This window comes from Plectropomus leopardus, chromosome 8 (assembly GCF_026936395.1).
Source record: "Plectropomus leopardus strain MGB_pleo_1.0 chromosome 8, ASM2693639v1, whole genome shotgun sequence".
NCBI lineage: Eukaryota > Metazoa > Chordata > Actinopteri > Perciformes > Serranidae > Plectropomus > Plectropomus leopardus.
Window position 1 is genome coordinate 11,743,706 of NC_142183.1, and position 14,027 is coordinate 11,757,732.

General features: G+C 39.2%; 1 protein-coding gene and 1 long non-coding RNA gene across 2 annotated transcripts in view; one reads left to right on the top strand and one right to left on the bottom strand.

Annotated features, from left to right (window-relative positions):
* The window catches only part of gfra4b (GDNF family receptor alpha 4b), a 52,134-nt gene extending 40,460 nt beyond the window's left edge, over positions 1-11,674 (top strand). The window contains exons 4-8 of the mRNA XM_088080896.1: positions 1,361-1,706; positions 2,452-2,561; positions 3,374-3,508; positions 9,013-9,179; positions 10,426-11,674. Coding sequence (XP_087937022.1) covers positions 1,361-1,706; positions 2,452-2,561; positions 3,374-3,508; positions 9,013-9,179; positions 10,426-10,569 — 902 coding nt within the window. The 3' untranslated portion in view covers positions 10,570-11,674. The remainder of the gene's footprint in view (positions 1-1,360; positions 1,707-2,451; positions 2,562-3,373; positions 3,509-9,012; positions 9,180-10,425) is intronic.
* The window catches only part of LOC148188864 (uncharacterized), a 92,858-nt gene that overhangs the window by 58,175 nt on the left and 20,656 nt on the right, over positions 1-14,027 (bottom strand). The gene's annotated exons all lie outside the window — the stretch shown is intronic.

Consider the following 14,027-nt stretch of genomic DNA (forward strand, 5'->3'; position numbering starts at 1 on the left):
CAATGAATACTAATGCATGCATTTTTCTTTACAACCAACTTGTGATAAAATAATATACCAAATCTTGCATTTTCTCTTATAGCCTCAGGCTTATACAACATGCAAACTCAGAGACAAAAAACAAGACTCTGAAAAGCAGATTAAAACTCGGGGATATAAAAATTAAAAACCCAGTTTTAATGACAACAACAACAATGTAAAGTATAAAAAAGTTTGAATGTTTATCAGGTGAAAGGTGTACTTTAGATTACTTTGAAGCAAATAAAGCAGCATCAATTTAGGTTAAAGGGGACCTATTATGCTCATTTCAGATTCATACTTATGCACATATTTTGGGTTCCTACAAGAACATTTTTAATTGCTCTAATCAAGCGGAGATGAAAAATGGAACCAACATGAAAGTGTGAAAAGACTGCAATTCTTTCAACAGCCGCTTGAGGCTGGCTCCAGAGGCCAGTTAACAACACTGAAAAACTTAACAACACTGGAAAATTTAACAACACTGGCAGCCATTATATGTTTCATTGATTCAACACAGGCCTCACGATACAATATGATCACTACACTCAAGTCATGATACAATATTATGACAATTTTAAAGTTTTGCAATAACATTTTGCAATATTTTGTGATTTATTTGACTGCTTTTTCAACACAATTTATGTCCCCAAAGAAAAATTTCAACAAGATCTGTTTTATCTAATAATATAAAGTTTTCAGTCTCTTAATCTCACGTCTATCATTTTTATTGCAGCACAATGTATCTAGTAGGCTGAAAAAACAATTCATTTTCTTATTACCACAAAAGATATTAATTGCATTTGCCTTATTAATCATTTCTATTATTTAAAAAAATGATATTCGGCATACGTGTATCAATAAAATATTGCCAAGCAATAATATAGCTGTCCAAGGAATCAATATGAAAACATATTGTGATGAAACTTGCGATTCACATCCCTACAGAGAAGCCCACTGAGTTCTACTTGTGTCCCTATTTTCAAGAATTGAAAATAGGGACACAGGGATAAAGAAAACTGTTCCCTTTTCACAACATAAGAAAAGAAACAGGACTCCTCTTCAAATACTCACTTTGTTATTCTGGTCCTAAGGAAATGAGCCTCAATTGTTTATTCACAGTCCCTTCCACCTTGAAAATGATCTTTAATTTCAAACAACCCATCTCGACTTCTGAACCTCCAACAACAGAAGATTACATCTCAGCGTGTTAAATAAATAAACTGAGTGCATGCCACAGGTCACACACACTCTTGTTCACGTAAACACAAAACCTTTTTGCTCTGTTGGTATTGTTTCTCCTCTGGTATCTGCTTGTATTTGACCTTACTTCTATCCACAGACTCTGATGTTGGCATGACAACTGTGAATCGCTGCCTGGATGCGGCCAAGGCTTGCAACGTGGACGACTTGTGCCAGAAGCTCCGCACGGAATATGTCTCAGCTTGCATCAAACCCACTGCCAAGTCGGGTCTCTGCAACAGGCCTAAATGCAATAAAGCTCTGCGCAGGTTCTTTGACCGCGTCCCCGCCGACTACACACACGAACTGCTCTTCTGCCCCTGTACGGACACGGCGTGTGCAGAGCGCCGACGGCAGACCATCGTGCCCAGCTGCTCTTATGAAAGCATGGAAAAACCAAACTGCATTACACAGATGAGGATCTGCAATGCCGACTATGTGTGCAGGTTAGACCTAATGGAGGCTTTTAATTGGCTTCCATTTATTTTGATGTCATGTCTGTAACAGATATTAAAGTTATATCTCACTTGGTCTCGTATGGATACCATAACGTATTGCCATAATATGATCATAATCCCCAGTTTTGCTTCGCTTAATGAGCCAACTCTTTTCTCTCAATGTTTCATCATTTCCAGTTCATTCAAGTGCTCCTTGGATATAGATTTTAAATATACTCACCATACATATTTGGGCCGGCGCTGCACAGTATCACAGCTCTTTGCAACCAAATAAACAGCCATTCAATCAACAAAATGGCCCGCTGTTTTACCCTAAAGCTTTCTACCACCATTGGTTAGAACACCCCAGAGAGCCCATTGGAATAACACATTAAATATTTAGCACAGATAAAGAGCCAGATGGATCAGAGTTATCGCTCATTGCTATCTCTGGTCATGGCCATTATTTTTCACAGCCCCATTACACTCAGAGGGCTTTGCTAATGATCCCGGGTCTGGGGGATGAAATATATTACTCTTTCTATCACTTTCACATAACAGTCCAATGCTTTCCGTCTTCACCACATCCGACAATATTTCTTTATGTCACAGGGGCAAACTCTTAATTAAATGAAAATTATAGTAGAAAGATTATGTTAAAAAAAAAAAAAAGACCTAGCAAACTTTTTTCAAAACATAAAACAACGCAGGGAGCTATCATGTGCTCGCTAACCAGTGCTCGCTGCTTCTCTAGGTCTCGCCTGGCTCAGTTCCAGTACGACTGCGAACCCTCCGAAACAGCTGCCAACGGCTGCAAGCAAGGGAACTATGGAGCCTGTCTGCTCGCCTACACAGGGCTCATAGGTAGGTGCGCACCTAAGAGGAAATACACAGAGAGGAAACATACAAAGGAAAGGGAAAAATGAAATGAGCAGGTGGAGGAGGAGAGAGACGTGAGGGGAGATATGTACCATATGCTGTAAGAGAAGGAAAGGGAAGAAAGTGCAGCAATAACGATGAGTGAGAGCTAGCTAGAGGGATATTTAATAAATACCGAAACAGGTTAAGAGTGAGTGGGAGAATAAAACTTCTAATTCTGAACCGAAAGACCAAAGTTCAACATGTTTTAAGATACAGAGGCATAAAAATCTCTCATTACAGAAAAACAGAGGCTCTCCACACAATGCGAGGTGTGTTTAATTTGTTTTATAACAGTCCGCAAAAAAAAAGAACAGCCACTTCTTTTCCACACACATCGAAGAGAGGAGCTAACCTAATGCATTTCAAGAACCTTAAAATGGTGCCCCACAGCACAAACACACACTTGGCATTTTCATTCCTGTCTTGTATTTATTAAAGCATTTGAAATTGCACCTCCACTATGTTGGAAAAAAAATCACAGAAAGAAAAAATCTCAATGCCACAGACTTGTATGACCTAAAAAAGAGAAAATTGGAGCTTCCGTCAAAATCTCTCTATTATATCATATGAGTTTGTGCACAGCCAGTCTAAACAACAATACAAGAATATAATCAGCTCTGTGCATCAGCTCAGAGTATACCAGATGTAGTGTCCATTACTGCTTCAGATAACAAAGCACAATGAATACAGTGTAACAACTCAAAAGGAGAATGAATATTTAATATTGATGTCGGCCTGGTCCTGGCTCTCTGCAGGAAGCACAATAACTCCCAACTATGTTGACAACTCCACGTCCAGTGTGGCTCCGTGGTGCTCCTGCTCAGCCAGTGGGAGCCGAAGAGAAGACTGTGACCATTTCCTGGGATACTTCACCGACAACATCTGTCTCCGTGAGTGTCACTCTGTCCTCAGTGTATCAAAATGTACTAGGCTTGTATGTAATGTTTCATACCTTCATACCTGACTGAAATTTCACCCAGATGTACGGTTTATGACGCTATACATATACCGTCATATAAAGCACATCCAACAAGTGCCCTACTTACCTTTAGCTTTTCAGACTAATAAATACACTTTAGAAACCCACAAAATGTTAAGAAAAGTAATAATCATCATAAAACACACTTCATTCAAACTCAACAGAAAAAAAATAAAACTCACCACAACTGTCTTGGTTACTCTTGCTGGTAATCTCGTTAGTAAATCCACAGTTTTAACGATCATCAGCTTCAGTTTAGTCCAAATAAATCCCTAATTCACCAAGTTAGATGTTAAAAACCATGCCGTGATATCCTACAGTTTCTCTTTGCCGTTGCACGCCACCGGCTGCTTACAGTCCTGTAACTTATCCCTCCACAACTAGAAGTCAGCTTAGTTGCCTATTTCGCCAGTAGAGAGCAGAGACTGAGCTCTGGTGGTGCGTGCTGTGCACTACATACAGAATCAGAATCAGAAATATTTTATTGATCCCCGAGGGGAAATTGCCTTTACTTACAGATGCTCCCATTTTAAAGTCTTAAAAGAAGTAGGAAAGTGTGGAATATATCATTAAAATTTAAACATAAGTACTAATGTAAAATAAATATATCTAAACACTAAAGTATAATATAAATGTACATTTGTTCTTGTTTCTACCGTGTTATAAATAAAACAACAGATTAACAACATTTGAATATAGAATATTACACATGGATGTACTTATTGCACTGGATTATTGCACATCAAAGTAGTTATTGCACAAACAAAGAGTTTAATAGAAAGAGGAGCACCTGTATTTACGACGGTAGTGAAAAACATACCTTTGTGATTTCTAAATACCCTGGTATACCATGGTACCGCTGAAGACTGGAATGTACCAACACAGGGTTTTGGGGTAGGGGTAACTGGAGGGATAACACATTTGACTGCTGCTCTGGTGTCCTGTGTAACCGGTGTTGAGCAGTTTGAGAGAAAGAGTGGTTAGCTGTTCTCTTCCAGGCATGTTTATGAGGCGTTTTTCACAATACATTTAGTTCTGTTTCTAGTTATGACTCAGTCACTGACAATTCAAAACAGTCTCTAGACAGGAAAACTAGGCCAACAACAGCAGTGAGATACCGAATGTTTCGAAGTGTACTGTAAAATACAGTCTCTATTCATCTACTCAACTGCATCATCAGACGGCAATGATTAACAGTTTGTCTAAGCTCAGAATTGCACCAATTTATTATTTGACAGTCCTCTCAGATCATAACTGTTTGTCACACTCAGTTACATTTTTTGATTTCAGCATTCAAATACCTCTTGCATGTGTGTTATACATCCTTAAAGCAATACAAAATGCATTTGCTTTCTTGTTGAGAGTCAGATGAGAGAATCGATTCTAATAGAGTGCCCCAGAAAATGAATCCTAAAACTATAAATCAGTTAGCATTTCACCACTCCCGGTTTCCTTGTATCAAAGTCAACAGGTTTTTTGAATGTGTTTTTGGTTAGAAGTTTGAAATAAGGTCTGTGGTTAATACAAGCTAAAGAGACATACACATTTTGTTCTATGACATGAAACCTATCAGAAAATAACCCCTTTTGTGAGTTTTCAAGCTTTCGTGTCTTAAAAAAGCGGTTTCTGACAAGAGGCCTAATGAGACTACAGAACGTCACCAGGCTGAACACTGCTTTACAGCTTTGTTATGGTGGCGATGTTGAAGTAACGCGACTGTCATTTAGTTTGTTTATAGCCTAACATGAGCTTTTTCGTTTTGGCATTTAGGCTTCAAAAATCATAGAACTGGTGTTTATTTGTTAAAATTATCTTCCTGTAAAACACATGTAAGTTATCATCCCTGAAACATACTGCCATCATCGACGAGCTTAGCATAAAGACAGGAAATGGGGAAACCAGACCTGGCTCTGTCCAAAAGTAACAAAATCAGTTTACCAGCACCCCTTAAGCTCACTAATTAACACGCAGTCCAGTCGCCAGAAAAATATGTTGGCATTGTATCTTTCTGCAAACCACCAATATGTTAAATTTGCATGTTTAATACCAGGGTTTCCCACACATTCATTTAATTGTGGCGCACTGCCACAATATCAGCATTTGCCGCCAAATTTAGAAAATTTGGAGCCGTGTTTCTCTCTCCTGTGGCAGAGTATACTCTGTGCAGTAACGCTGAGCGCCAAGTGCACTGAAAGTGAAACTTAACTGTTTGTTAATTCATATAGTTTTAGCAATGTCTATCATTTTTCCTAACTACACGAAACTGGCTGCATTCCCATGGAAAAGTTTGCTTTCATTCGCCTCTGCAGCCGCTGCTCCTCCAATCCATCAGTCTGGTCAGCTCTGATCGATGCGACCACAAACTGATTCAGAGGAAGACTTGAGTGTGATGGTCAAACAGTTTGAGAAAAACTCATCAAAAGTGAGTTTTGCACTCACGGACGCGTAAATCCTCCAAATTCAGAGAGGGGACAAAGAATGATCACAAAGGGATGGTGGATGGTGTGTCAACTGTATGAGACACCTGCTAAGCTGCAGACCACTGCTCGATACCCGTAAACATCAAAACTGGTTGTTTTTTGGCTACCTTTTGCGGTGTTTCCACCAGTGTTTGTTGCACCAAACCAGGGGGTTTTTCACCAAAACATCCCTGCTTTTTGAGCAGCTTTTGTGCCACCAAATGTGGGTGTTTAAGCTAAAACATAATCTTTTCCGAATCATAAGCATGTGACTGCAGATCATAATGTACAAATGTACATATGTTCAATCCTTTAAAAACCTAAATGTAATATAGGTTATGTTGCCATTATAGATGTTACATAGGTTGGAAAATCAATCAGCTTTCTGTGTAATGCTGCAGCGAAGCCACAGACCTTTGTCACCTGAGATTAAAAAGTAAGCACATGGACACTTTCGTTGTCTGTGAGAACACAGCAGGACATTGGACTACAATAAACAGGTTTATAAAGAAAATCCCATCACTGTAGACCTAAAACAAATACTGTACCGCAAATATCTCAGCTGCTTATTTGTATTTGTGGTCTCATATAATTTCCCTTTGCTGCAGGTAGAGCCGGAGTAATTTCATTATGATACAAAATAAAAAACTGCGTTCCCTAATCAAAATAATTTGCACTGATAACCTGCAACAGGGGACGTTAAAACAGACTTGTTATGAAAAGCAAAGTAAATAGGTTCTGTGATAGAAAAAAGCGACAGGACGGGGCCGCTGGGATTCAGTGAGACAGATGTTTCCCAGCATGCTCAAACAGCAGCAGAGTACGATGTATTTAAATTAGATCCAGTGCTTTTTGTCGCTTTAACAGTGTGCTCTCTCTCTCTCTCTCTGGTGTGTTTCTTCTCTTGTTATTAATCATCTCCTTCATGCTGTTTCCTTGGTAATTCCACCTAGGTGTTCAGACAGTCACTTCTTAGTGAATTATAAATAAGCCGCCTCTTTGATTGTTAGTTATATTTATTGAATCTCCTCCAAACACCTGATGTACTTCTTCTATTTTTTTTTACAAATATTGGAAAAAGTTAGAGAGCTGACTCATAAAAACTTTCTTAAGAAAACTGTTGATTATTTTGAAGTGAATGCAGTGAACTTTTTTAAAAGGCTGGGCAACCGCAGGGGATGGCAAGCAACTGCCATAACTGCTTTGCTCATGCTTCTTTTTTTTCCTGTCATAGGAGCACTGCGTATTTGTATTATACCACAAAAGGTATCCTGATGAGGCGCTAAGCGTGTATTCTGAGCTTCGCACTGCATGTTTGCCATTTATTTTCTGGTTGCCCAAGGTTATAAAATACTCAACTTGTCCACTTTCACGTTGCTGAACAACAATAACGGAGGAGAAATTATTACAAAACCCACACAGACTGGTGGGCCCTTCCTCTTTCCCTACATCTTCTACCCCTCATCTACACCTCTCCCCTCCATCCAGAACAGGTACTCTACCTTGTGCTGACAGTTTTACTTCTGCAATATTCTGTACCATAGCAACCAGACACAAACAGAGCATCTCTGCTGAAAAGTGCTGTGCCCATTATTGTGCCTTGTTGCCCTCCTGAAGTATCGCTGTTCGGCTTGGGTATCTGAGGCTTCAGGCCCAAATGTGCATAGCCCGAGATCTAAATATATATTCCAAAATTAATAACAGGCCTAACAAAAAAAAAACAAATAAAAAGAAAACACTGACCTAATAATCTGTCATTCTGTTCATGCATTAATGCTCTCAAAATAATATTGATCAAAATTGCAATTTCATCGATATTTGCGACACAAGTTAATACATTTTTAATGACAGCAGTTGTAAAGTACTCTGTTTCTATTAGTAATAATACTACAGTCAATAATATTATCAACATCATAATGCATAATCAAACAGTACTGTTTACAGAGCACCAAAATCAGGATAAGTGAAGTAATTTGCAAACAAAAACTGGTGGTAAAACAGCACATTGAGCTATTGAGCCACCTTAAATCACAACAGGGGGAATTCCCTCACCGTGACAGCCCTGGTTTTAAACAGGGTGTAACATGTTCCCAGCTATGTAAAGATCCAAGTTTTGCATTTAAGGGTTAAGTGCAATGCTTGACAATCAAACATATCCAAATATTCAGCTGTTAGAGCCGCTAAGGAAAAGTTTAGAAACCTCAATGACGGAGACAGCTGCAAAAATGAGATGCTGTAAAATGTTACACTTCTGAAATTAACATATTAACATAAAACAGGAATATATAGGACAATTAAATATATATGTGCAACACCTCTGAGGGTGAGCTCACCATTTTAGGAATAAAAGAAATAGCAGTTGTTGATGGAAGCAATGACATTAATTCAGCACATCAGCCTTAATCCAGATGTCCTACATGGGTGTTGTAGTTTATTGTGTCTTCTGTCCTGATGTTTATTTTCACCCTAACACCTTCTGTCTGTTCTCTTGTGATCTCTGCTCTGGAATAATTAATGGCCCCTATTATTGACCTCGGCGGGTATATATTTATCTATCATTGAACTTGTACAGACATGAGTATCTTTGCTCGGTGTGTGCGGCGAGGTGAATCTTTGGCCAGTCTTTCTTCGGGCCCTCGGCCTAGAAAGATACAGAGAGAGGTCTCAGAGTTGTTTGGCCGGAGCAAACGGTCTATGAGTTAATGAGGTCGATGTGGAGAGGCAGGTGCAGTTTGGATACTTGAAGAGAATACTGAGCATTTTGTGTTTTCTTTTTTTTCTCTCTCCCTCGCCTCTGCTGGACAAATCCAAACTAGCTCTGGCCCAGCAAAACCTCTCATGAAAAAGTTACGGTTCAGAACCAAAAAGCATCTGATGTGATGAGACATGAGTGAAACTCAAACATCAATTTGATGTTGCTGAAGTCTGATAGCTGTTTTTTTTTTTTTTTTTCCAGGAAATGCACTCATGACGTTTGGAAGTGAATCCGACCAGCAGCCAACTGCCAGCCAGTCCAGTACACCCAGTCCCAGCCACAGCAGCAGAGACAACAGGAGCACCACTTCTCAACCAGAAACCATTGAAACTATGAGGAACATTTTGGATACAATAATACCAACACAGGTATGCCATTTTATCATCACTGTAAATATCAAAGCTGCTGTGTGGCTTTTTATGCAATTATTATAGTTTTTTTTTCCTTTTCAAATTATTTTGATGACTTATGTTTCTAGAAGAAAGAGACAATCCCGATGTAAAGCTGTGTTTTCTATGTTTTCTTGCAACTGCCATTCATTCTTTGCTTTCCTTAATGAATCTATGGAGTACGAACAGTGACGTGAACTTTTGTCTGTCGTTTTGCATAAAACTTTCAGGGGCTGACATTTTCAAATTGTATACATAGTAGCTTAATTATTCTGCTTTTCCATCTGAGTCATTGTAAAAAGATTTGCTAAATGTCTACCGAGCTGGCACATGACGATGTCCACCGTAAAAATCACGATGGACAGCAACATCGATGTTGAAGGATTAACCAAAACAACTTTATAGCTGTTTGCATTATAGAAGCTCATCTGGTTAGACTGTGACACAAGGAGGGACACAAGGAAAGAGGAGAAGGTGGACTATTGCCCACAATGTTTTCATGAGTTATCAGTAACTTACTTGGGATGCTTCTTTATCTTAGATTTTGACATGGTGACTTAATACAATTGTGATATAAGCAGTCCTGAGATCAGTTGACAGCCTGACCTGACATGTAGAGAATTTTTTTTTAAAAAAGCACTGAATAGGGAAGCCTCATAACATCCTAACAGAAAGTTTAGCATGTCTGAATCCTTTGCTTTCTCTTGCCTAGTTTGACAATTCCCACAATGTGTTCCAAGATGCTGGAGCACATTGGATCATGTAGCGTTTTCCATGCAACAACATGGCAAATAAAATGAGGGATGATGTTTTATTCCATTTCAGGAAACCTGTAACCCTCAGGTCAGAAGCATTATTCCAAATTATTCATGCCAGTGGGTTCAACATTACCCTGTGTCCACATATGTATGCTGCACACCTATTCCCGCCTACCCTCTTTATATGGGAAGGCTGGGATGGGAAGACTACAAAATAGGAAGACTGGGAAGGAAAAACAGAAAGCCCACCCTCAATGCTGACTGACGATAAATGGTCTCATGTTTCACTATTATTCATAAAAATGGAAAATTACATATGTAAATCTTCATGGGAACAGTGAGGTTTATCCATGGCATTTTGAAGATCACATATACATATATATAAAGACACACACACACACACACACACACACACACACACACAGAGTATATAGTGGCAATAAACTGATCTCTCTGTCTCCTCACAGGCTCTGGGAAATGAACTACTGGTGGGCCAGTCCACGCTGCCGTCCAACAGCCTCCCAAACTCCGCTTCACCTCCCAGCTTAATGCTTCAAGCTGCCTTCAGCCTTCTGTTGTTGCTCCTTCATCTGCTCAACAATGGACACTAAAGACTGCAGGGGAGCAAGCCGAGGACCCTCCCAGTACCAACCAGATGGGAGGACCAGCGCAGTTCAGAGGAAAATGGACCGTGTGGCGTTACTCCTCCCTCTAAATATGTACAGCAATTCTGTTTTTCTATTTTTGTGTCTAAGTGGTCCAGTTCCACCTGCCGGCGTTCTCAATCAGACTGTGGGAGACCTCTGCAGACCGAAGCCAGTCTGTACATTTGTACATTGTTGTTGCGATCAAATCAAGCCGAAATGAAGTCACAGTACCGCTTTTGTGGACCAACGCAGCTCTCAACTATCCAACTGTATCCATTCTCAAGAGTTACTATGAAAATATACTGCAGATATGTATAATACAGACATTATGTCAGTACCTGTGAAGATTTGTATTACCAACAGAAGCTCTTATTTGAAGTATTACACGGGAAAATGGTTGGTGTGAGCCAGTGAACTTTGTGTCTGCTCTGCTCTTAGTAAACAAAGTGATTGGAAAGCTGCTGGGGCATATGGGGCTTTAATACCACTCTCCTCAAGTGACTGAAAGAGAACCATTATTTCTAATCAATACTGGAATAGTGGAGAGACAAAGAGACAACGGAGCTCTGTTTTGTTCAGACATCCAACCATGATTATTTCATGTCCAGCAGCTCTATCTAATAAACATGCGGCAAACCAGAGTACAGAAGATAAACCCTGACATAATAATCATCCTCTCTATAAAGACTTCTATCACATCAATTTCTGTTATTGCTAAAGCTACAGCAGCTGGTCTTAGAAATGTGTCTCTATCAGCGAAGACAAGCTCTTGGACTTGAATGGAAGTAATGAGAAAAGCAGTTAAGTCTTTACCTGTAGCTGCTGTACTACGTGTTTGTGAGCCTTTTATTTCTCATTGTGTCCGTGAACATTGCTATACAGGGCTCTGAGTGCTTGTGCCAGAGAGGCAAGTGAATGGTTTGTCTTATTGAGCGTCGCCAACGCCAGTGCAGAGTCTGTTTGAGATCAGTTATGAATGATTCCGCATTTTGTGTTCTGGGATTGTGCCGGTGAATTCTGAACAGGACCAGAGGTGCTGCAAATAAAAGTTCTCGGATCATTCTGTTTACACATTTGCATCATTCAACTGTTTCTTTATTTATGAAGAATGCTTTGTTTGGTGTTGTAGTATGTTGTCTGGGGAGACAGAAGCAACACAATGATACATGTTTACCTAAACTAAATCACAACTTCACTCTGGAGTGTATTATTTGAAGTGAGAATACAGCAGGATTTACAGCCATTTGTGATGGAAAATATTCTCTCGAACTGAACTCATCAGCTGCTTCATTTCTGAGCTACTCAATTTATATCTTGTTTTCTGGAACTCAAATAAATGTCCAATATAAACAATTTCCAACCCTTCGGCCTTTCGGCAAACTCAGTTTTCAAAGTATCCCTTTTCTGACAATTTAAACCATTTTTGGCACTACTTTACTCTGAAGCACATACAGACAGGCAGTGGCAAGAGCTGCCAAAGACAGAGACAAGGGAATACAAAAATCAGAGGCCAGAAGAAGCACTATGAGTGGGCAAGAAAGAGCTGTCTGTTTTACTCGTTTCTGTTTATACTCAGAAGGAAAAGTGATGACTTTAAGAGGCTGATTTCTGCCTCTTGTAACCCTCCACTGTTTCAGCAGCTCTTTTAAACAGAGATCGCTCCACAGAGCCGCTACGAAGCTCCATTCTTCATGCTGCCTCAGTATGTGATTTAAGATGGCATGCTGGCATCACGGAAATAAAAGAGGTGTGACAGACGTGACATTTAACACAACAGTGTCAGCCTCTAGTTTGACACAGTATAACAATAACAAACGATAAAAATGGCATAGTGTCAATAATAATCATTTATCATCTCTATATATGGCAGCTGATCTTGTCCTCTGCTTGGAGGGTAAAGAGCCCCTGAATCTCATTGTTTAATCAATTTGCAGTCATTTACGGCTGCTCTTCTTCTTAAAGTTAGCGACTAACCGCTACTGGCAGCTTTTTAAATTTCAAGCGGTATGGTTGCAGGCTGTCAAAATGTCACTCTTATCCTGCAGGGTTTGTCTTTTACAAAGACCTTAATTTGATGTTGCTACTACCTCAGTTGCCAGCTTAAAGGCAAGACAAATCTGTCGCCCCCTTGCATCATCTCACTTAGACAGGCCAGGCAGCATAATGGTGTGCTATTCCTGCCTTGAGCAGGCTGTGTTTAAGAGGTTAGTGTTTACACTTTGCCTTTAGTTTGCTGGAAACAGACAATTACTTGCGCTCGAGTCACAACAGTCTGCATAATTAAACCCTGATTGTAACGCAGGATGATCTAATTATCTTCTTGTTAGTGTTGTTAAATGTGAGGTGGAAATAAACCAAGCTGTCAAGGATCATGACTGTGCACCAAGTGGGAAGAGAAAAATACTGCAAGTTGATCCAATGAAAAAAACAAATAATGGCAAATTTAAATACAAACCAAATACAAAAACGTAACATGTGCACCATACTGTGTGCTTAAAAGGGCAATGGAAATGTGTTTTGATTAAATGTACATAAAACAAAGCCTTTCAGTATGTTTCACACAAATGGTGATGTTTGCTGTTAATTTCTAGTTGTTTTTGTTTCTTCAAATAATACCATTGGAATACTTCATACCATATGCTGTTGGTTCGCAGGAATAATTTTAAGCCGTAACAATGCTTTATTTTTGGTCGTGATCAAACATTTTCTCATGTTGTTACCAAATGTAAGAAAATATGATGAAATTAGAAAAAACTCAAGTTATTCTTTAAGCTGATCATCATTCTTACAATTATTATTGTTTAATTGTGAAATTATTATAGGCAACAACACAATGACAGTGTGGAAATACCACTGTTTAGCAAGTATGTTGTTTAACATGCAGTCATGTCATCATAAATCAACATATTGGACAAACCGCTATTTTGAGTCTGGATGTGGTAGGCAAACGGACAGTGGCATAGAGCCACGCACGTGATCAAAGAGTTTTTGCAAACACTGCTACAAAGGCTGATCATATTACCTTATACACACAGACATGTCATTATGGCAGCTTTTATCATTCATAACATTTATAACTGTATGTGTCTGACAGAAGCCTGTTGGTCATTTTCAGCATTTGGTCAATGTCCCTTTTTGGTGATGTAAAGCAGTTTGTCCGTTTTTGCCATATTTTGTCTTAATTTGTGTGTTCTCCTTGGCGCATTAAATACTTTTTCAGCTATCAAACCAATATGCCCACAATTTGGGTTAATACAATTCTCTATTTTGTTACGTGTTTTGAAACTCAGACCAATGTGCTGATTGCCACCCATTTCTTTAAAGCAGCAAGAACTGCAATTACTGATTATTTTTTATTACTGATTTATAAATCAATCATTTAGTCTATGCAAAATGCACACAGTTGTAAATAATGCCTATCA